The sequence below is a fragment of the Chroicocephalus ridibundus genome, chromosome 7 (genome assembly GCF_963924245.1).
Source record: "Chroicocephalus ridibundus chromosome 7, bChrRid1.1, whole genome shotgun sequence".
NCBI classification, from domain to species: domain Eukaryota; kingdom Metazoa; phylum Chordata; class Aves; order Charadriiformes; family Laridae; genus Chroicocephalus; species Chroicocephalus ridibundus.
The window spans coordinates 13,119,364-13,140,266 of NC_086290.1; the positions used below are offsets into that span (position 1 = coordinate 13,119,364).

Consider the following 20,903-nt stretch of genomic DNA (forward strand, 5'->3'; position numbering starts at 1 on the left):
GAAACCAAAAAATCCAGCAACTATGTTACTAATCACATTAAAGAAACAACAAAACACTAATGTTTCTTCTTCCATGAGATACTTCAAAATTTTTCCAGGTTTTGCGGTTTGGTTTTTTTTTGCATTGCTCAGAATCAAATTTGTAGAAAATGAAGAAATAAAAATGCAGACTCGGTTCTACAAGCACAGGTTCAAGCTTAGCTTTATTTCCTTCATACCACGAGCAGAGTCATTGTCTTCACTATACGAAACAAAATAACTTACTTTAATTTTAAGATAATTAAGAACACTATTATACACCAGTCTAGACAGACATTGTCGACTTAAGCCTACATTGCTTGAGAGGAGACTGGCTGTACAGCCACCATGGACTCATTTGGAAAGCGTATTTTCAGCCCAATAGGTTTTATTCCCCCAATGTCTCTTTGGTTTTAGGAAAAGCAATTCCAATTTCGAGACACAAGCCTTCTCAGCTACAACTTTTCTCCCTGCCTGCCTTCACTTTCCCCCCTTCCCTCCCCACAAATGAGCTATTAATTCCTAAATAAATGGAATGAGTAGCACTTAACTTCAGGAGCCACAAGGGTACGGTTGCTCCTATCTCCTGTTTAGAGGCCTGTTTAAACAGGAATTAAAACACTAAACACTTCTGTGGATTTAGGCCCAAAAAGCTCAAATCCACAAACAGAGGTCCTCGACCTCACCAGAGCGGTCCCCAGGGCGACTGCAGACGGACTGCACAGGCCCTGGAGAAGTACTCTGAAGATAAACACCATTTTCAGAAGTTTGCTACCGAGATGCAACGGCCTGAGTGCAAATTGGGAAACTCTCCCTCGTGCTCATCTGCTGAAACCCCGGAGCACAACTTCTGGTTTACACGTGCCATCTTTGCGTCTCCCCAGCACCACTAAAAGCAAACCGCTGGCTCTGTGTACAGTCCGCTTTTAAAAATTAAGTATTTCTTTCAAGATGCGGGGGCTGCCGTGAACATGGGCTTTACTTGATCCAAACATCAACACGGGGGTTTGTTTTACAGCCGATTACCAGAAAACCTGACCATCTCCAGGTCAAAACACCCGCATGGCAATGCCAGAGGGATGCACATCTCCAGACCCCCACCTCAGCTGCCACGTAAGATGCCATAATTCCTCTTAGCTCTTAAGAACAGCTTCAGCACCTTCCTCGTGAACGGCCTTTGATGTGTCTTTGAGCGGTGCACTGAAAATAGCACTCACGGTGCCTTTAAAGCATTAGTCATCCCTTTTTAAGACCGAGGTCACCAGCCCCGAGCACAACGGGCAGCCCGGGGCTGGCAGCACCCCCTCCCCCGGCCTGGGGGCCACCACGCCGCCCCTCACCGCGGCCTCGGTGGGACACGGCTACGGCCACAGCTACAGCGTCCCCGCCTGGCCCGGGGGAAGCCGCAGGAGCGGGGCGGGGAGTCCCGACCCCTCGGCCCCGCCGCCCCCGGCCCCGCTCACCCTTCTTGTCCATGAGCCACATGAAGAAGAAGCAGGGCGCGAAGCCGATGGGCCCCCAGAAGACGAGCAGGGCGATGTCCCAGCCGCTGAAGCCGAAGGCCAGGCGGGCCGAGTTCTGGATGGGGCCCCAGCTGTTCCACACCAGGCCCTGCGCAAAGCCCAGCAGCGAGAAGAGCAGCAGCACCAGCCACCGCCGCCCGTAGACGCGGCCCGACAACGGCGCCAGACGCCGCACCGGCACCGCCGCCGGCACCACCGGGCCCCCCGCCGGCCCTCCCGGCACCGGCCGCCGCCGTTGCTGCTGCTGCTGCTGTGGCGGCGGCGGCAGGAGGGGCTGCCGCTCCTCCGCGCTGCTCCAGCCTAAGCCCATCTGCGGGGGCGCTGACGGCGGCCCGCCGGGGAGGGGGACGGGGGAAGGGACACCCACACTTCAACCCCCGAGCGCGGCGGCGCTGCCCCGGCCCGGCACAGCCGCATGCGCGGTCGGGGAGGGCCGGCGGCCGCCTCCTTCCTCTGCCGGCGAGGGGAGGAGGGAAGCGGCGCCGGGGAGGAGAAGCCGGGCCCGCTGCCCGCGGGGAGGGAGCCCTGCCGGCGGACAGACGCGGGCCCGCCACCTGCGGGGGCGGGAAGCCGCCGACGCGTCGGGGAGAAGGGGCTCGGGTCCCCGGGCAGCAGCCGCCGGGGGCGAGGGGCCGCTCGGGTGTCACGGGAGGAAATGGGGCGGGGGGAGCACCTGCCTCGGGGCCGCTGTCAGCCCGGGCCGCCACCGCGGCTCCGCCCCGCGCGGCAGGGCTCGGCGGGCCGGGCTGGATCCCGGGCCGGGCTCCCCCTTCCGTTAGCGAGGGCGGTGCCGAGGGGAGGCCCCCGGAGCCGCGTCGGAGGGAGAGCCGGAGGAGCATGGCCGGGGCGGAGAGCCGCCGTTCCCCCGCGCCGGGTAGGTGCCCCTCGCCCCGCCGCGCCCGCCCCGGCCTAGGCCCGCCGCGCTGCGGCCTAGCGCGGCCCAGCGGGCGGCGAGGCCCGGGCCTGGGCCCAGCAGCGCGGCCTGTCTCCCTCCGGGCGGGAACGGGGCGGGGGGCGAAGCGGGGGCGTGAGCCGGGCCTCCATGCCTCTCCTTCGGCTCCTCCTCCGAATCGTCCCTGTCCGGCGCGGGCCCGTCTCCACCGCGGAGCCGGGCTGGCCCTTCAGCGGGTGTGGAGGGAAGCGCTGATAGAGGGAAGCACGGCGGCAGGGCTGCGCCGGGGGTCTGGCCTTTTAAAGGGAGAAGTAAATTGTTTTGTGCTGAGGTGGAGACAGACCAGCTCTGGTCTGAAATGGGGGCGGGGGGGAAGTAGGGTTCAGTTACAGCCTGCATTAAAATCCATTTAAAAATAATTCGAGTGAATATACCGTCATGTGGGCTACACTAAGCTCATTAGAAACTATTACCGTTTAAATAGATTGAAGTATATATTCATTCCATTAAGTTACATATTTATCTGTACATCTACCATCTGCACTTGTCATAAATGTAATGGCTCGTATGCTGCATAATGCTGCATCTTCCCTGAAAAAAAATGAGGTATTTCAGTTTGGATCACTTAGGCGTTCTGTCACGAAGTCTGGAAGTTGGCTTGATAAACGCCCGCCTGCTTAACTGGGGAGACGTGAGCAGTGGGACCCAGGTGGGCTGGGTGCGGACTCAGTGTCACTGTTGGTGCTCTGGGCAGTGCACAACTGAGTTTCGCACGTGGTGCCTGTCCCGCAGTTTTGCAGCCAAACCCACACACTCCCATGAAATCTTCCCAAAACAAACGGGCATTGCATTTTGTTTAGCCCACGCAGCTCAGTTCGGTGGACTGAGGTTCAAATTAGAAGTTGTACTGAAGGTGCAAAAAGGAAGTGTATACCCACTGAAATCAGCAGAACTATGATCAAAAAGAAAATGAGAATTTGTCTAGAAAAGTTCAGGAAATCCCCCCAAAAAAATAAAATTCATGCACAATTACAAAAAGGGGGAGACGGACATACAGATAGTAACAAGCTAATATTTGAGCTTGCTGTGTACAACTGTAGTGGCAAAGATAAAATACAGTAGAAATATTGGACGAGATTCAGATTTGATCATGACCGATGCATATTCCAGAAGTGCTTTGGGGCTCCAAGTAAGATTAATTCCCTGTTTTACTAGGTCTTTTTCATAAATTACCAGCTCAGCATAGTTTAGCCTATGCCAAAATGTTCTTTCAATTTACAATGGCTATGTTACTACTATAATATAATTGATTTGGTGGCATTGTGCCAAAGACAAAGTGCTGTCATTTACAGAAGTAAACAAAGTGAAAAAATATTTCCCTCTTTGAATGTTTTTCAATTAACTGTAGTAATTGTGGGGGTTTCTTGGTTGTTCTAGTGGCAGGAAGCCTATCCAGAAATAAGGCAAGTGGGGCTTTGCAGTGTCCTTCAACTGCAAAACTTGCTCTTGCCTCTTAATACCTGCCTAGTAAAATGAAAACTTGAATATAAGCAGGATAAATCTTTGATAACTTACACAAGCCACTTCACCTTATCATGGGCTTAAAGATATTTTGACTCTTGCGTGGGCCAGGAAGAAAGAGAAATTTCTGAGAAGCAGCAACAAAAGGAAGGAGTTGTCAACATAGGCTCAGAAAATCTAGGGTTATTTACTATGGACTTAATCATGATTTAAATAATTTATTTTAATTGCTTGATTTGAAATCGCTCCATCTTTTCATAGCTTCACAACCCATATGCGCATCTTTCAGTCATGGCCTGACCTTTTCTGTTCCAGCTATTTAATTAACACACTGTAATATTCTGTGTGAATTATTCTTGTTTGCAGGATATGGCACCATTTAAATTTGTTAATGTAAAGGAGCAGTGCATTGTTGATAAACTGTTGGAAACCAAATTAGCTTTATCTTGCAGCTAGCTGATTGCATTATTTCACTCATGGGCATAATACTTCCCTAAATATGCTAATTTCACTCTTTTCTCCGTGTGGTGACATTTTTACTGTTCTCATTACTGACATTTGTAATATTTGGGGTGGGGAAATCTTTTCTTGCTTTAACCTCATTATAATGTGGCTAAAGAGATTTGAATATTATCAGATGAAGTGCACATATATTCAGGCAAGTGGAAAGGTTATTTCATCTCCTGGCCCAGAACTTTCATGCCTGTAGCAGCACTTGCAAGAACTTAATGGTGCCTACATCCAAAATTGTGATACCGAAGCCCATCCAATTACTAATTGCCCAACCATGATAGCATATCCAATGGTAGGTGCCTTCATTTCAAACCTAAAAGCTCTCAAAGTGGTTGCTTCTCCGTATCCACGCCTTCCTGGCTGTGTCCGGCCTAAAACCTTCTGGAATTCATATTAGGAGGAGTTGGTGGCCTTGAGCTCTGATAGACTAGTGGTGATGGATAAAAATTACATGGCTGAAGATGTTATTGCTGCCAAATGCTCATCCCATCCCTGAGGCAGGCCTCGCTGATGCGCTTATGAGTTGGCACCTAGACTGTGCTGATTTAAGCGTGGCTTATTAAGATAAACCAAAGGCCTTGACAGGTTTGTTATAACCTTGAGGCATCTGGAGGGTCCATTTCACCTTAAACACACATAGCCTGTAATAGCTGAACCGAGCAGTCCAGGAGAGCATCCCTCCCGTGGTGCAGCCCCCAGTTCCTAGCGCATTAGGAAGTGCCATTTGCTCTCTCCATTCATCAGGTTTTTGACAGATTTGCTGTCCATGTGACTTTCTTGGAAGAGACTGGACAATTTTCAGCATCCCCTTGTTTCTTATGCCTCTCTCCCAACCCCAACAACGCCTAACGTGTACTTTTACTTCCTTGTGTCAACTCATATCTCACAATCTGACAAGTAGCAATTGATTGCATACCCTGTGAAGGCTACAAGCATTTTGGCACAAAATGGGCAGGACCCAAAATTCATTCAAAGATTCAAAAGTGGCATTTAGCCAATTCTGAATATTCCTTCCAGCATCCAAAAAGAGACCTGTTTTCCAGGGATTTCCCTCAACTTCTAGACTTCAGCTGGAGTTGTGGCAGTGGGGTTTCAGAGCTGCCAGAAACAGTGCTAGTGTAGCAGGGAGCTGTAACGGTCCTCTTCTTTACACCCCCTGTCTTGAACAACACCTTTGAAGGTAGGGCTGTGAGGTGTGGGGAAATCCCGTTCTTCACTCGTCAAGTTTTGACATCCCTTTCCTTTTAGTTACTTACAAACAGGTTGTTCGGGATCTGCTCTGGTTTGGACTTAATTTGGGCGCCTTCCAGTCTGTGTATTCTGTACCTTACAGCGTCTTTTCTCACCTTACTTTTTTATCAAGATAGATAGACTTCCAGCTCTAACATCATACAATGATTTCGTTGTGCTTCATGAAGAAAAAGGTTTTACAGTGCTTCCTTCTTCCTAGTGTCAACAACAAAAATACAGACACATCTTCAGCTGAACATTTTTATTCTTAAATTCAAATATCAATGTTATCCAGTGGGCACTTGTTTATGTCTTTTGATTGCAGGCTGTCTATATCCACATTGCAAAGTGATCATTGTAGTGGAGATGATTCTAAGGTTGGTGGTGAGCCAGACCCCATTGCAAGGTCCTTTAGGGAGATGTGGGGTAGCTCCTTTTTCTTGTGGAGTCTACCTTTGTGGTTGGCCAATGAAAGACATCTCACCAGATTCCCTGTAGACCACGCTGTAGGTTCTTCACTGTAGCTGTCAAAAGGAATATGCAGCTTTGAGTCCATTTAAAGCATTTTGTACTCCATTTATGCTTGTTCTGCCATTCATCATTAACGATGAACATTTAGATGCTGATTTTATCTTCTTTGAGGGGAGATAGAAGCTGCATGATGTCTTTCATCCAAGCTCATTTTGATGGATACTTCCCTTCCTCACTTACACAGCTCAGGGTCTTAGGTATTCTTGGGGAGGTTATGTTGGAGCTCCAACCTCAGCAGACCATAGACCCTATGTTTTTTCTTTCATTTTATTCAGGGCTACCACGTGCAATTAACTGCAAACAACATCAATAGAGTATTTTGCATCCCAAAGTTGTGTTATGGAAATCCAGTTTCAAAGACTGGTGGTTTCTTGTCTTGAAGACCTGAGAATGATGGAAATGAACCGAGTCACACAAGGATGTTAGGTTTGAGTTGGGAATACAGGGTGAAAATCTCCACCTGTCTCCTTGGGCTAGGACTGCCTCAGAGTAGATCTCATTGTCTCCAATGCCAGCGAGAAGAGCTAGTCATATTGCTCTTCTGCTGATCTTTCCAACGTGTCTCTGGTGAATGTATTTCTCATTCCTGATCAGACTTTGTCATTGTTTTCCTATTGTCTTACATCAAAGCAGCAAGGAGTAACGTAATTATTGCTCTGATAAAATTAATGATGTAGGCATTAAGGAGTTTGTCACAGTTGGCCATCATACAATAGGTATGCCATGTGCTCACCACGTGAGTCTTCTGAAGACCTTGTCTGGGTAGGTGTTTGCGATCAGATCGATTTGAAGACACGATGCTCACAAAATGTTTGTTTGGAAATTTAACTCTCGCATAATTCTGTATAGAAAGAAGAGGCTAAACGGATTATTTATGTGTCTCTGCTTTTCTGAACAGGGCCATATTATGATTTAAGAATAAATTATTCTATGCTTTGTGATCACAGAGACAATGAGATTCTTAGGAATGTAGCGAGACATTTTGATTTTTATTAGAGTATTTTATCAAGAGCGATGGTAAGGCAGTTTCAATGCCTTGGTATAAAAGTGCAACTTTAAGCTTTTGCAGTTTTATTTTTTTGCTAATGCTCAGGGGGTTATCTTAAATTTATAAATACTATGTGCTTTCGAAGACTGGATGTAGAAGACATTCTTGCTTCTAAAACTAACAGTGAATTAGTCAATGGTTGACATAGTGACATCAGTGTTTAAAAGGAGTATGAAAATGTTGAAACTCCTCTACTGAAAGGACTTTTCCAGATATACGTTGACAACTACTGAGTTTTGGTACATTTTGCATATCGCAAGAAGCTTCCAAAATTCAGGGCAGCAGCACTGTCATGGTTTCTTCTAAAATTAAAGGTCACCTTCAGTCTTCAGAAAAGCAGATGCACCTGATGAGAGCAAAAGTTCATGCACATCTGAGTGGAGATTTGGGCCTGCAGAGTCCTTGATCTTCTCTGATATTTAGCTCTTGGTGTTTACAGATAAAGAAACTTTGCAGGCAGTTGTTATTTGAAAAAGAAAAGAGAAAGAAAATCTCTGGAGGGAAGATAGCAAAGATATGTTGACACCACTAGCAGTGGCTTGTTGTGTTATAAAGTTGTGAAAGATAAGCTTCTGCATAACAAGGCTGTGCTTTTTTCAGTAAAAACAGAGTTTCTTTTATATTTAATATTTATATTAAAAAACAGAGCTCACATTAATGAAATGTTAAGATTGAAAATTAAATTAGAAGAGCTTAGTCGTTCACATTTTGGTGAGCTGTATTAGGCTGAATTAGCTTACATTATGTACATATTACCTTAGCTCTACATTATGTCAAAGCAAGATTTTACATTCTTTATATGAACCCCAAGATTCAAAACATACACTGTTAACAGTTTTTCACAGACAAATTTTGTGTTGTTCCATGAGAACCTTTATAAAGAGAAATAGCAACTTGAAATAAAGGATAATCTAACTTCTGCTTGGTTTACCCATGCTGAAAGAGATGGAATGATGTAAACAGATGGAATAATTGCCATGCTTTTTGTTTAGTATTCCTATAATAATGGCAATTTCTGAATCTAATACCCTGAGTGTGCACATTGGTTATTGTGCACTTCAGAAACTGTTCTAGAGGTTCACATGGTGGTTCTCTCTGGTTTCTTTCAATTCAATAATTTATGTAATTCAAAAATACTTCTTTTATTCTTTTAAAGTATAATTTCATTCTGACAATTATGTCTGTAATTGACTCAGTCATTAATCATAATTTGTATCCTACGTAGTATAATAGTGAACAAAGTCATGTATACTTCCACCATAACCCCTTTGTGGATCAAATTCAAAAGGCTCAGTTGTATTATTGACTATTTATTACACTGGCTTATGGGAAAAAAATGTATTTTTAGAATACCGTTGACTATTATTGACTATTTACTACAATATCTTATGGGAAAATGGTGTATTTTAGAAGATGTAGATTCTTTTGTTGCTGTCATTTTGACGTTCTCGCCAGTCAAGTTTGCAGGATAGGACAACAATAAAGTCATAAATGGTTACGGTTTTTGACAGTGAATTTTATACAGTGCATTCATCAGTTTAAGGAATAGAAATAGAAATAAACTTTACTTAAAACATGAACAAATTATTTTTTTCTTAGAAATATAGATGTTAGTTCCCTGATGTGGCAGTTCCCTTATTTTCAGTCATGATGTTATATTAAGTTTTGTATTAAATTTCCCATCTATTAGGAAATGTTGTGAGAAATGTGTATCAGTGCCAGTGGGGTACTGTGAAGGAACGGCTTTGCTACTAAATTTCTTCAGTGGGTGTAATTTACACCCCAACCAGGCAGAAAGGTGGAATTGTGGCAGCCTAACTTCAGGAAGCACAGTCTCTCCTGGTGGATATCCTGGTGGAAGGTTTTGGACAGAGACCATAGTCTTTTCCTTCAAAAGAAAATGAAATGCCATTTATTTGACAAGTGCTGCAGTTGGATTATGTTTCACTTTGCTTTCCGCAGTTTTCATCAATAAATATACCAAATTCATTGGAAATACATTTAGTATGACTTCTGTCAGTTGTACATATCCTAATTTTCCTGGGTTGGAGGGGGGGTGAGAGGGGAAGAGGGTATTTCAAATGGCAGAAGACGCAGGCAGGAGCTGTAAGGACAAGGAGGGAAAGGAAAGAATTTCTACTGGAGGAGAGCTGAGGAGCTGAGGTCATTCAACATTTGGTTAGTTATCTGGAAACCGACACGACTGCTTTCTAAAAGTGCACTGCAGGGCGGGAGGAGAAGAGACAACAGGCAGAAGCTGGCCAGGGGTTCAGGAAGAGCTCTCTAGGAAGAGCCCTGGGGGATTTAGGAAGGAATTTCATAAATGTATGCTTGAGATGATACGCTGCCATTTAGCGCAGGGGCTGGGAAGGCCCTCCCAGTGCTGTGTTCTGGGCACAACCTCTTACCTCCAGCCCTAAGAAGTCTGGCAGCTATTTCCTTTTCCTTATCGGAAGGACAGTTTGAGGTTTGAGGGCATAACCCACGCTCTTATCTTACTTCATGTCTTGAGTCACTCACAGTTACTGTAAGTAAAACTGTACAGTGCTCAGCCCTGCCACAGCACGACTGGAAAGTGGGTGCAAATACAAATTCCTGTTTTGGCCTCTTTGTTTTCTCTTGTTCCCCCTCCTCCTCCGCAGCAGACATGGAGGGTAAGGAAGGGAGTGTTGGCTTCAGGCTACCCGAGTAAGCTTCAGGTGTCAGTCTCACCAGTGCAGAGATGGGTTTGACCAGTCTATCCTGAGAGGCTCCATGCAACTGCTGATTATCCTTCAGTAGCCAAAATACCTATGCAAATCTAGGTTAGATGCCCCCCAGGTATGCTGCATCTGCAGTATTGACATTCCCGGAGCCAAAAATAATAGTAACTGCAGTAACTGGTCAGGACATAATAGCTAGATGTTCCTGCGGTATTTCCTGAAAGCTACTCGTGTATATTTAGATGTATTCTGTTTGCCCAGAGTAGGCTGATTACCGTGCATGACGTTGTAATCACATGCAGATTATTTAAAGTTGTTTTTTAATTTACAGAGTTAATGTACTGTGAAATCATTAAGTCTGACCTCCAAACCAAGTCACTTCTCTTTGGTTTGGGGAATTTCCCCATCCTCCCCCATACCTTCTCTTTTCCTACTCCTGGTTGTTGGATTTTGGAGGTTGGTTGAACATTTGAGTGACCTGGCTGCTTTGTATTAATGTATTGAAAATGCCATTTTTTCCTTTTAACTTTTTGTACATTTTTTAAAAGAAATAAGGATGATGAAGCATGACAGATTCGCAAGAAAAACAATTTGACAATGCTTATACCAAATACATTGTCAAGATTTCCTTGTACTCCCTCTTTTAGAAAATAATTTTAATACCTCTCAATTAAATCTCATATTTAAGCAGCAGGGTGTTTTGGCAGAAGCCAACTACCACGCACTAATGAACTCTTCTAATTTGCTAAATTATTTTAAATGAATGACAGTACATTTAGCTTTTTAATGGCAGTACATTTAACTTCTGAACAACTTTGATCAAGTCCACTTTTTGTCAGACTGCCTGCTGTGCTAAACTCTTTATTCCCAAACCCCACTCAGTTATTTGGAAAAAACTGTTAATCGGAAACATTAGGTTATTTTCTCTCTTACAAGCACAAAAATCTACTGGAAAGTACTTAGCCAATTCATCGCTTTTATTTTACCTGCCCTCATTGCTGAAGTCTGGATAAATCTTCATATTTAACAACACTTCATGTAAAGACGACTGGAGAGCTTTGTTTTTTCGGTTGGAAGATCTTTATTTCGCAATGTGTTACCTTTCTAAAGAACACCTACGTTTTTCACCAATTATATAAGCTGTCACAGTTACAAAACTTGAGCTAAAACTTGGTTTGGTTTTTCAGTTCCTGGTAGAATTCTATACATGCCTTATGTAAAATCAAAACATGAGACAAATTATTCCCGCTTCCTTTTGTACTGTGAAGCCACATCATTTGTTGAGCCTGATAGAAAGAACTAATTTAACAGTATTCCTTTTCTCTTTTGGATCAGAGTACAACTGAGAAAATGAAGACTCCAACAGAGCTTTTCTTTTCAAAGGAAATAGGCATTTCTCTTCCCTCCGGCTACCTGATCTCCCGTAGGAATTTGACATCTAATGCCCAGGATGTGCCACGGGCATTTTGTTTCTTTGCAACACATTTTATTCATGCACCTTTTACTTGTAGACATCCATGTCCAAATTGTATGCTGTCATATATGCTATACAACCTCAGCTTTTGCCTAGGAATCAGTCACCATCAATTTCAGGTTAGGAAATACTGAGAAGCAAGAGCCCAGCTTATGAGGTCTCTGTGAATACAATAACTAAAGAAAAGATTAGTATTATTTTAAGTAGCAATTTTTTTTTCTAAATCTCTTTTTCAGAAGATGTCTTCAGATATCTCTTTTAATTACATTTTACCACTCCTGCAGTATAAATTTCCATCAGAGATCTCTGTTGGTCATGAGCAGAGTTCTCCAAATTATCATAATATCTATTTGATGTAGTATATGATATTTACCATTTATTGTGTGCCTTTTCTCTAACAGGCATTTAGATATGCATGACAAATATTATGGGGAAAGAATTATGTTTAGCTGACTGCTGTTCTCACCAAGGAATACATAAAACTGAATCAAGACACTTAAAGATCCTTTGCATAAAATTGGCAAGAATCCCCATTTGTCTTTGCAAAAAAAAAACCCTAATGTTGATTTATCTAATGCTTTAAATTTTCTAAAACGTTTCAAACTTCACTGCTGATTATATTGAATGTATTGTATGTGATTATTTTATCTGTATCAGGAAAAGATATACGTTCATTTAACAATGATTTCAATACTGTTTGAAGATAGGAATGATTAGCATCTTACTGAGACAGACTGTCGTCTTTCATTGTTTCTAAGTATTATAGGGAAATAGGTTTATAACTGAATAAAGCGTGATGACATGAAGAAAACCCTTCAGCTAATGTTCAGTGGAGGAGAGGCTATTTAGTCTAATTGTGTTTTTTTGTTTGGCATTGATACAAACTCTCCCAGTAGCTTGAGCTCTGAGCTTCCCACTGTATATTCACTGTGGCTAAAACCACACTTTCATAAGCACAATACGCGTGTGGAAATCACATTAGAAAGCCACACAGCATCAACAGTTGGCCTGAGTGAATCTTCCTGTCTCTCCCGGTAAAATTTCTGCTCTTGTAGGACATCCCAACTGTTGACTGAGGTTACAGGATAAACGGAAGCTTTTGCAATAAAACTCAGCTTCTCAAAATCCTCCAGAAAACCCTCCAAAAAAGTGCCACCAATTTCTTGCATTTCTTTGGATTTTTATCCTCTAAAATAGTTAAATGCACTGTCCTTAAAACAAAAACAACTGAGCAGTCAAAAAGACAACCATGCGGTGATAAACCTAGCCTAAGCAGGAATGACTTCATTTTTACGAGTTGGAAAACCTGAAAGGTACATAAGGCCAGCCAGCTCCTACATCATGAAAGCCACCTCTGTATGACATTATAATTGCACCAGTTAAAGACAGAAGAAGTTTTATAATCCCCGCTGGGAGTGTTCAGGTCTGGACTGAGTCTCGCTTTTAGCCTTTGAACAACATCACTGCGAAAAAAGCATGCTGAGCTTTAACCTCTTACCCTGCCTACAGCCAGCTCCTGGTAGCTGGACCAGCACATGCTGTTGTATCTGCATATGGTCTTTTTGCCTTCTCTGGACTCGCTCCCTCTAGGTATATGAACCTGTTGCTCGGAAACCCCCAGGACCTCCTTCCGGGGGTAGTGAAGACCATATGGTAAGACATACGGTCCCTGTGAGGCCTCCTTATGTCCTGGTTGTGCAAGTTGCTGGAGCGCGAGACTGAAGGCCAAGTGTCGTAGACATCTCTGTGTCACAGCAACACCATCCTGTCAAGTGTTGCTCTGCGTATGAGAGGAAACATGGAAAACAAACCAAAACCCAAACTCCCTCCTGTCATCTGCCTTAAGAAAGGGAAGCCATTTAAAAATTTTACATTCCATGGAGATGAAAAATTGGAAGTCTTTTGTTTTAAAGCTTCAAACTAGAGTTTTCCTGAGGAGTGGAAGGAGAGAGCAATTCAGTTTCCCTGGAAGCTGGCGGGAGAAGGGACCACCTTGACCATAGAAGACCCCAACCCTGATATGTTCCACTGAACCTGTGTGAAGACAGCAGTTTAATTTAGAAAACTAGACAGTCCAGCTATGGTGGAGGATAAGAAGAGGGACTGCCAAAAGAAGAGGGACTCAAAAGAGTTTCCAAAGAGATTTGTCATATAGCATGCACAGGGCTCCTCTTATTCCTGCCATTCGCGTTTCAGCATTCATATATTTATTTTAAACTGTTATGTTTGAAACAATCCTGAAGAACCTTCCTTGATGGTCTTGTTCCCAGTGGGTCGTCTTCTGTGTTTCCCCCAGCTGCCACTGCTGGGCTGCCCTGTGTGGGAGATGCTGGCTCTCCACTACCTGTCCCACCACCCACAAAAGGGGAGGAGCGAGAGGCAAAATTAGCACCTAGCAGTAAAGGGAATTTTCTTGTCCTGTGCTTGTTTAACCCCTCATGCATGCCAGACTGTAATTTGACCCCTAAGTAGAGTGATTGAATTGGTTGGTTTGTTTTAAATGAGCTGCTAGGAGTCATGGGGAACCATACGTATTGATTCGGTATGTTAAATCTTAGACATTATACAGATACAAATTCTGGATGAGTTAACTTCAATAGAGGTTAAAATAATTAATGGATTTTTTTTATGATCTGGAGTTGTAGTCCACTGCTTCAGTTCTATGGAGCTGTTATGTTATTTTATTTTTTTTTTTTAAATCAGGTTTTCCTTCTCAATATGTCCCTAAAGGAAAGTTGTTCTGAAAGTGCTGAGTTTATTCAAGGTTGCCAGCATTTCAGCTTGACAGTTTCAGTGGGGCGTATAAATCTCTAAACAGCAAAGGAGTAAATGGGAATCTTGCGTTAGCTTAGTTTTTGGATTGGCGCAATTTCCTTTTTCTAAAAGTTTGCAGATGAAAAGGAATTTTAAAAAGCTTTAAAAATACCTGCTGGTTTGGTTACACTGTTGTTTCTTGGTTAAAATCAAATGCGTAGGAACCTGCTTTCCCCTCTCTGACAGTGCACTACACTTCTTGGAAAGAATCCCATGCAGAAAGACTGTTAGTCATAAAATTTATGTTCTCTAAACTCTGGACATTATTCATAAGGTTTTTTTCATTGTTAGCCTAATTCTAAACAGTTTGGCTGCAGTGCTTTATTGCCTAAGCTACAAGTGAAAATTCTAAGTACGTGCCTATTTTTTAACTTTTTTTTTTTTACATTTTGTGCAGTAATACACAGCTCTAATCTTTAATTTAGTGTAGGAATATTCTTTCAGTGTTTGCAGTAGAAATTTGACTTGAGAAAAATCTACAAATATAATAAAAAAAATCAACCATAAACAACGGAGGTGTTAGTTCTTAATGTTTCCTACGCAGTGGGAGATGATAGGTAACGCTTCGTGTATCATAAATCATCTCTCTACAGCTGTGTTTTTTATTTCTTACATAGGTGAAGATGTCAAACCATTTACTCCTGAGAAAGCCAAGGAACTTGTGATGTCTCTACAGCAACCTGCAGTCTTCTGTAACATGGCTGGTGACTGGCCAGCCCTACACTGGAACACGAAATACCTTTCTGTGGTGTTGGATGGGAAGACGATCCAGTTTAGGCTAGGTCTGAAGACCGTGGATTTAGGTGAGACTGAGGTGGACTGGTGTTACATGTCTCAACTCTCTATTCTAAGGTTCTGCAGTCCTCTGCCTCTCCATTATCACTGTTCACTCCCCAGTGTATTACTTTTCACCTCAGGCTTTGCTTTTAGGGCATTGGGTTTGGCCAACAGTGGAACTCTCCTTTCTCTTTCTTGTGTGTTTATTCATGGTAGGAAGTCTAGTGAGTAGCACTAACATAAGAGAATCAAGCATCTCCATTTTCTTTCCTTGCTTTGTAGTATGTGTGGTTGGTCCTGGTCTTTTACATGATTCAGATATTCATGTGAGCTGAGCTTCCATATTCACAAACCTGAGTGCATTAAAAAATTAGCCAATTAACTGGTCTATCTTGTTTTTTTTTTTTCAAATCTGGATAAGGGTGGTAATTCTCACCTTCTTCTCAGAGGTTTTATAAGACTGGTTATTTTCAATACGTTAAAGTCCTATGATGGAAGATGTTATAGAAGTATAAAGCATTAAGAAAATCACTTGATACCAGTACAATAATTTCACCTCTAACCCTCCAGATTCACTCAGACGTCTAGGAACACACTATTGGAGAAAGACAATTTTTGCACTTGATTTTAAATACTACGTTTTGGTCTGTAGCCCCACAATACTAGTCATAGTCTATCCATGGACAGAGTTTCATACCAGGGAGGAAAGACACAGGAAAGGTGCTCTGTGGCGGCAATCTGCTAGACACTTTAGAGGTTATGCATGGCTTTATTCGTGCTCTGTACATCCTTTGCCCTCCCAGCCACATACCAAAATACATTTTGCTGTGCACTTTCTCCTTTTTGCCTAAAGTATCTTGGCTACATTCCATCTTTTTTTTCCCTAGGCCAGACAAACCCAGTTTTTAAAGAATGTTCACTGTAAGTCATGGGTTTTTAGATCCCACCCAGCTGTTCTCTCTGTACTCTTCTAACCTTCTTCAGTTGGAGCGCCTCTTTCTTGCAATGTAGGGTCTGCACAAAGACTCCAGATGAGGGTCTGCTAGTTCCTATGGAAGTGGTAGGATTACATCACATTATCTTACTTAACAACACTGTGAAATTTGCTTTCTTCACAGCATCATGACCGTATTATTTCATGTTAAATTTTTGCAAGAGAAGTGATGAAACAGAAGGAAGTGTTAGAGGGAAAATGCTTGGCATTTTAGGATTTCAGAACATTTTGCCAGCATGGATTAATGATTCCTATGCCTGGGAAAACAGATGTTATTTACTTTCTACAGATGGGATAACTGAGGTGTAGAATTAATACGTTGGTACACGTCTTCACAGCAATATCTCTATGGTTCGATGAGGTATCAGCCAGTTCTTGCACTACAAGTAAACAGCATCCTATTGCCAATAGGGAAGAAATTGCATATATATGGCATTTTCCTTGATACCTTGTTACTATATCTCAGTTGTAATATGCATGGCTTACCAGGTAAAAGGATAGTTTTGTTCCTAGTCTCCTTAATTAGTAGGCACTTTTTGAAAGCCAAATGGGTATTCCAACTGGGAAAGCTTCTGATGGGATTGATGGAGTGTTATGTAGCTAAGTGATGGATTGATGCTACCAACTAAGTGGATAAGAGTCACCATTTAACAATAACTTGTAGTCACTAGGGATATAGAGTGGATTTAAATTGGAATTTGTATCTTGAAGTTTCATCTATCTGTATTTTGCTTTTTCCTAAAGGCATCAATCTCTAGGCAGCAATTGGTTTGTCTCCAGGAACTTCCATTATATGCTAATGTGAGCTAGAAATGTCTTCAAGAAGATGGGTAGAGCCTTCAGGGATTGTAACTGAATGAGACCTGTGATGCTATAAAAAAATTGCATTGTAAGGATATATTAGTGAAGCCATTAACCAAGCCATCTCAGAGTCTGAAATAATGTAATGCATTTCGTGTGCCACTGTCATTTGGAAGATGGTTGATCTCACTCTTTTGTGCTTAACATTGTTTTTCAGTGAGGGCTTCTCTTTCTTATCATTGTTCACGCTGACTTTCCCAGATGAAACGGAGGCAGCGATGTGGTTAGAGAAAGCAACAGGAGAATACAACTAAAATTCTGTTGATCTCTCTGAATATCCCTCCCATGTTTACCATAGATTAATTGCCTTAAGACTAGTCAGGACCACTCCTGCCACTGAGTCAGAAACATGTACAAGAAAGAAACCGGTTTCCTGCTTGTAAGTATATTTTGGTGTCACTCTGAAAGGGCTGCTTTAGAGTTTCTGAGGTTAAGCCACGAGAAGACCTCTTACTTTGACAGCTTTCTTTAGTTCCCACATCTGCAGCCTGGGTGAGGATTCCCAAACTGAAGATTCCTTAATATAAAAAAGTGAGAACTGCGAATGGGGCAACTTGGTGGAAATTGCTTAGATTTTATATTTGCTTTTCTTGCTAGTTTGGAACTTCCTGCGGCATATCGATATGGAAGGCACATTTGAAACATGGGAAACATGAGCGCTAGCAGTATTATTTGTATGTATTATTTGTGTGTATCATTTGTACCTAAGTTTGCGTGTTTGATAGTGTTCTGTCTGATTACACAAGTTAAACAGTATGTGTCCATACAAGGAAAAAAATACAGTCGGAGGATTAAGCAGTGACAGAGATAAGATACCTCCAGAGAGAGTACCAGCGTTCATTACAAGAGCAATGAAGATGCTATTAATCAGAAAATCCCTATCCATCTAGTTCCAGCTGCGCTAATGGGTTTATTTTTCTGAGGTGGGATAAAGGGTGGGGAGCAGCTACAGAAGTTGAGTTTCTGGCAGAGAAAATGTAGCGTTATAGCCCATCTCTCCGAAGGCTACCTGGAGCACACCAGCAATTACAAAGGAAGAAGAAAGCTTACACATAACTGCCTTCTGTACGCAGACATTCCTTATTTGACCATTTTCTCTGGCTGGGTAGTAAAACGAATAAAGAATGAGTTTACTATGAAGAAGCTGGAGAGAACAAGAGGTTGTCACGCTGATCGGTTATGAGGCACAAGATCTCTGGAGGAAATTTCACTTGGAGGTCCTGGATAGAGCTGATGCTGTCAGGTACGCAGTTGGATAGAAAAGGGCTGCAACATCTGCCCAAGAGGTTTTACCACTAAGGACGGGAAAAGAATTCAAGTCTCTGAGGTTTAATATAGAGAGGGACTGCAAAGGTGGCCATAGACGCAGTAGCTGAATAGGAGACCAAAAATATATTACAAATACCATAGGCTGACTAAATGTTGCATAAAGCTGAGATTTGAGGTAGTTATTGGAGTTGGATGTGGATGGTCAGTTTTTTGGTTTGTGAGTGTGCCTGTGCTTTTTTATAGCATTAAATGGTGATTCCTTGCTTGGATTATTCATTTAAATAATTTTATTTCCCCAGCAGCTGTGAAAAAGACATTTGGTTTTCTTTTAAGTTTAAAGAAATGGAGGAGGCATTTCACTTACATTCTTACTGAAGCTTTAGGGTATTTTGTAAGGATATTATTTTTTCTACATTTCCCTTAGCGTACATTGCAAACACTGTCTTTCTGAGTAGAACAGAATTTGGCGTCTCTCAGGACCAGACGTTAACTGTTTCCTCCAAAAAGCACTTCTTCCCTCCCTCCCTCCCTCTGGTTTCAACCTCTGGCATTAGGTGGGATATCAAAAGCCTGTCCTGCCTCCAGATACTGTGTCATCAGGCAGCACTGGTAGCTTGCTTTAGACTTACGTGGCTTAATCTACACGCTATCGGTTACAAAACACCTTCATCTCTTAGTCATTAAGCAAATCGGTTCATAATGTTCTTGCTTTCAGCTGCCCATTTCTAACACTTGCACCCCAGTTGCAGTCTACAAATGCATCTAAGCAATCTGTCTAGATTGCCCAAATACATTTTTATTACTATTTATTTTTCCATAAGCACCCACACCTTGGTACTGAACAAGTTATAAATTAAACCAAGAACCCTGCCCTGAGGAGACTGTATCCTAGAAGGTAGTTTTGCTTTTCATAGTTGGAATTTTTCAAATGAAGCTCAGAGTGAAATACACTGTGAGGTAGCAAGAGCATATTTCTTGCCTTTAAAACACTTGCTCCTGAGTTATCTTGGAAAATAGGCAGTGTCCTTAGCACTCTTTGTTCTCATCAAAATAATATTGAGCCACCTTCAGTAGGGCTTGAATCTTTTATCTAATTTTTCCATCAGACCATCTTTTAGTAAAATGATGTGTGTTGCATTAATGACTGGGTATCAGGAGGAAGCACTGGGCTGCAACATAGGCAGGGAATCAGATACAGGGGGTTTTGGTTGTTGCAGGTGATTTATATATCTTGTGTGCAGTTCTTAGGTAGGGAGCCCTCCTACTGCACAAACCCAGGTTACAGATTGCTGAATAGTGGGGCTTATCTGTCATTTTTAGTTAATGAATTTGATAGTGAGGGAAAGGAAAACCACTACCTAGGCTACTACAATGCAAAACGGCAAAACGATAGCGATAAAGGTTTGTAAAAGCTTTTTCTCCCGCCTAAAGGGAATAAGAACAAACGTATGAGACTCTATGGGAATTGCTGCGATAACAAAATGAGAGCAGTAAAGAGCGAAGAGCTGCTGCTGCACAACAGTGAAAGGATCCCATTTCTGAGCAGCCCTATGCAAGTTACACAAGGTTAAATTGCAGCTCTGTCATTGTCATTCATTCAGGCTGCAGTCATTTTTCCCAGTAGTAGTTATAGTAAAGTGAGGGATTTTTTTATTATCTTTTTTTTAACATTGGATAAGTCTCTTTGAAGACTGGCGCAATTAGCAGCTGTGGGAAATGAAGATCTCTGATTAACCAGAAGTCAAGTATGCTGTGGTGTGGGTTATCTTGTAGGCCTTCCAATTGACCTGACCTTGAGCTGAAAGGCTGCATCAGTCAGCCTGACCAAAGCATGGCGGGAGCAAAACACTGCTGGTAAATACTTTTAATGTCTGCCAAGGAACACTGCAATACACTTTTGTCATTCCCAAATGAAAAATAAGGACACACAGCACTTTAGATGGACCATTGGCACGCACATAGCTCCATAATTTGCTTTTTACGCATTACTGTGCTGATTTGGTTATTGCTTTAGGTGGGAAAGGGACAGATGAACACGTCCATCTACATAAATCCATGGAGACAAAATAATGGGTACACAAATACTGGTGTGCACGTTTGCAGGTCACGCTTAAGAAGGGAGATGAAGCAAAGGACAGGCTCTCAGTTGTTTTGGGAACTTGGGTGCATTATTGAGTTACTGTGCTTAAGGGTGCCTTGCACATGAACAACAGTAACTATTGGTGCGCTTTTACCTCACAGCAAGTTCAAAGTAACAGCCATGCACTTAAATTTTAATGAAAAAGCAATAGTCTCAGACTTTAATTGTGAGCTGGGTGATTATTGACCAGAGTGAAACCACCTAGTCTCACTTCATGTCTCATCTCTCTCAGAGCTGAGAGAAACTACATATTATTTTTACTCTTTCTGTGCTCAGTATTCCTGTAATATTTCACTTTTCTTTTGTTGCTCTAGTTCCCCAGTTTGAAACCAAGTGTAGCTATGTGGAGGCTACACTTGCAGAGTTTTTGGCTTGGAGTTGTGGGCAGCCTCCTTGTCTCTCTGGACCATTCAGTCGTTACGAGTACTCCAAATATTGGGCTTATGCTGACTACAAATACATTGCCAGGATATTTGAAGACAAGCCAGAAATTTTCCAGGTAAATCATTAATGTTATCTCATTCTAGTTTAATCGTTGCAAATTATCTAATGTTGCTTCTGAAACCCCTGCTGCTATGCCCTCTCTGCTCCTTTGG

The 20,903-nt window shown here is 42.5% G+C and overlaps 2 protein-coding genes across 2 annotated transcripts in view; one reads left to right on the plus strand and one right to left on the minus strand.

Annotated features, from left to right (window-relative positions):
* Positions 1-1,982, minus strand: part of SLC49A4 (solute carrier family 49 member 4) — a 66,762-nt gene extending 64,780 nt beyond the window's left edge. Inside the window, exon 1 of the mRNA XM_063342527.1 lies at positions 1,482-1,982. Within this exon, the coding sequence (XP_063198597.1) occupies positions 1,482-1,851 (370 nt within the window). The 5' untranslated portion in view covers positions 1,852-1,982. The remainder of the gene's footprint in view (positions 1-1,481) is intronic.
* A 287-nt stretch (positions 1,983-2,269) lies between these two features.
* The window catches only part of HSPBAP1 (HSPB1 associated protein 1), a 39,569-nt gene continuing 20,935 nt past the window's right edge, over positions 2,270-20,903 (plus strand). Inside the window, exons 1-3 of the mRNA XM_063342526.1 lie at positions 2,270-2,415; positions 14,884-15,069; positions 20,622-20,806. Of these exons, the coding sequence (XP_063198596.1) occupies positions 2,379-2,415; positions 14,884-15,069; positions 20,622-20,806 (408 nt within the window). The 5' untranslated portion in view covers positions 2,270-2,378. The remainder of the gene's footprint in view (positions 2,416-14,883; positions 15,070-20,621; positions 20,807-20,903) is intronic.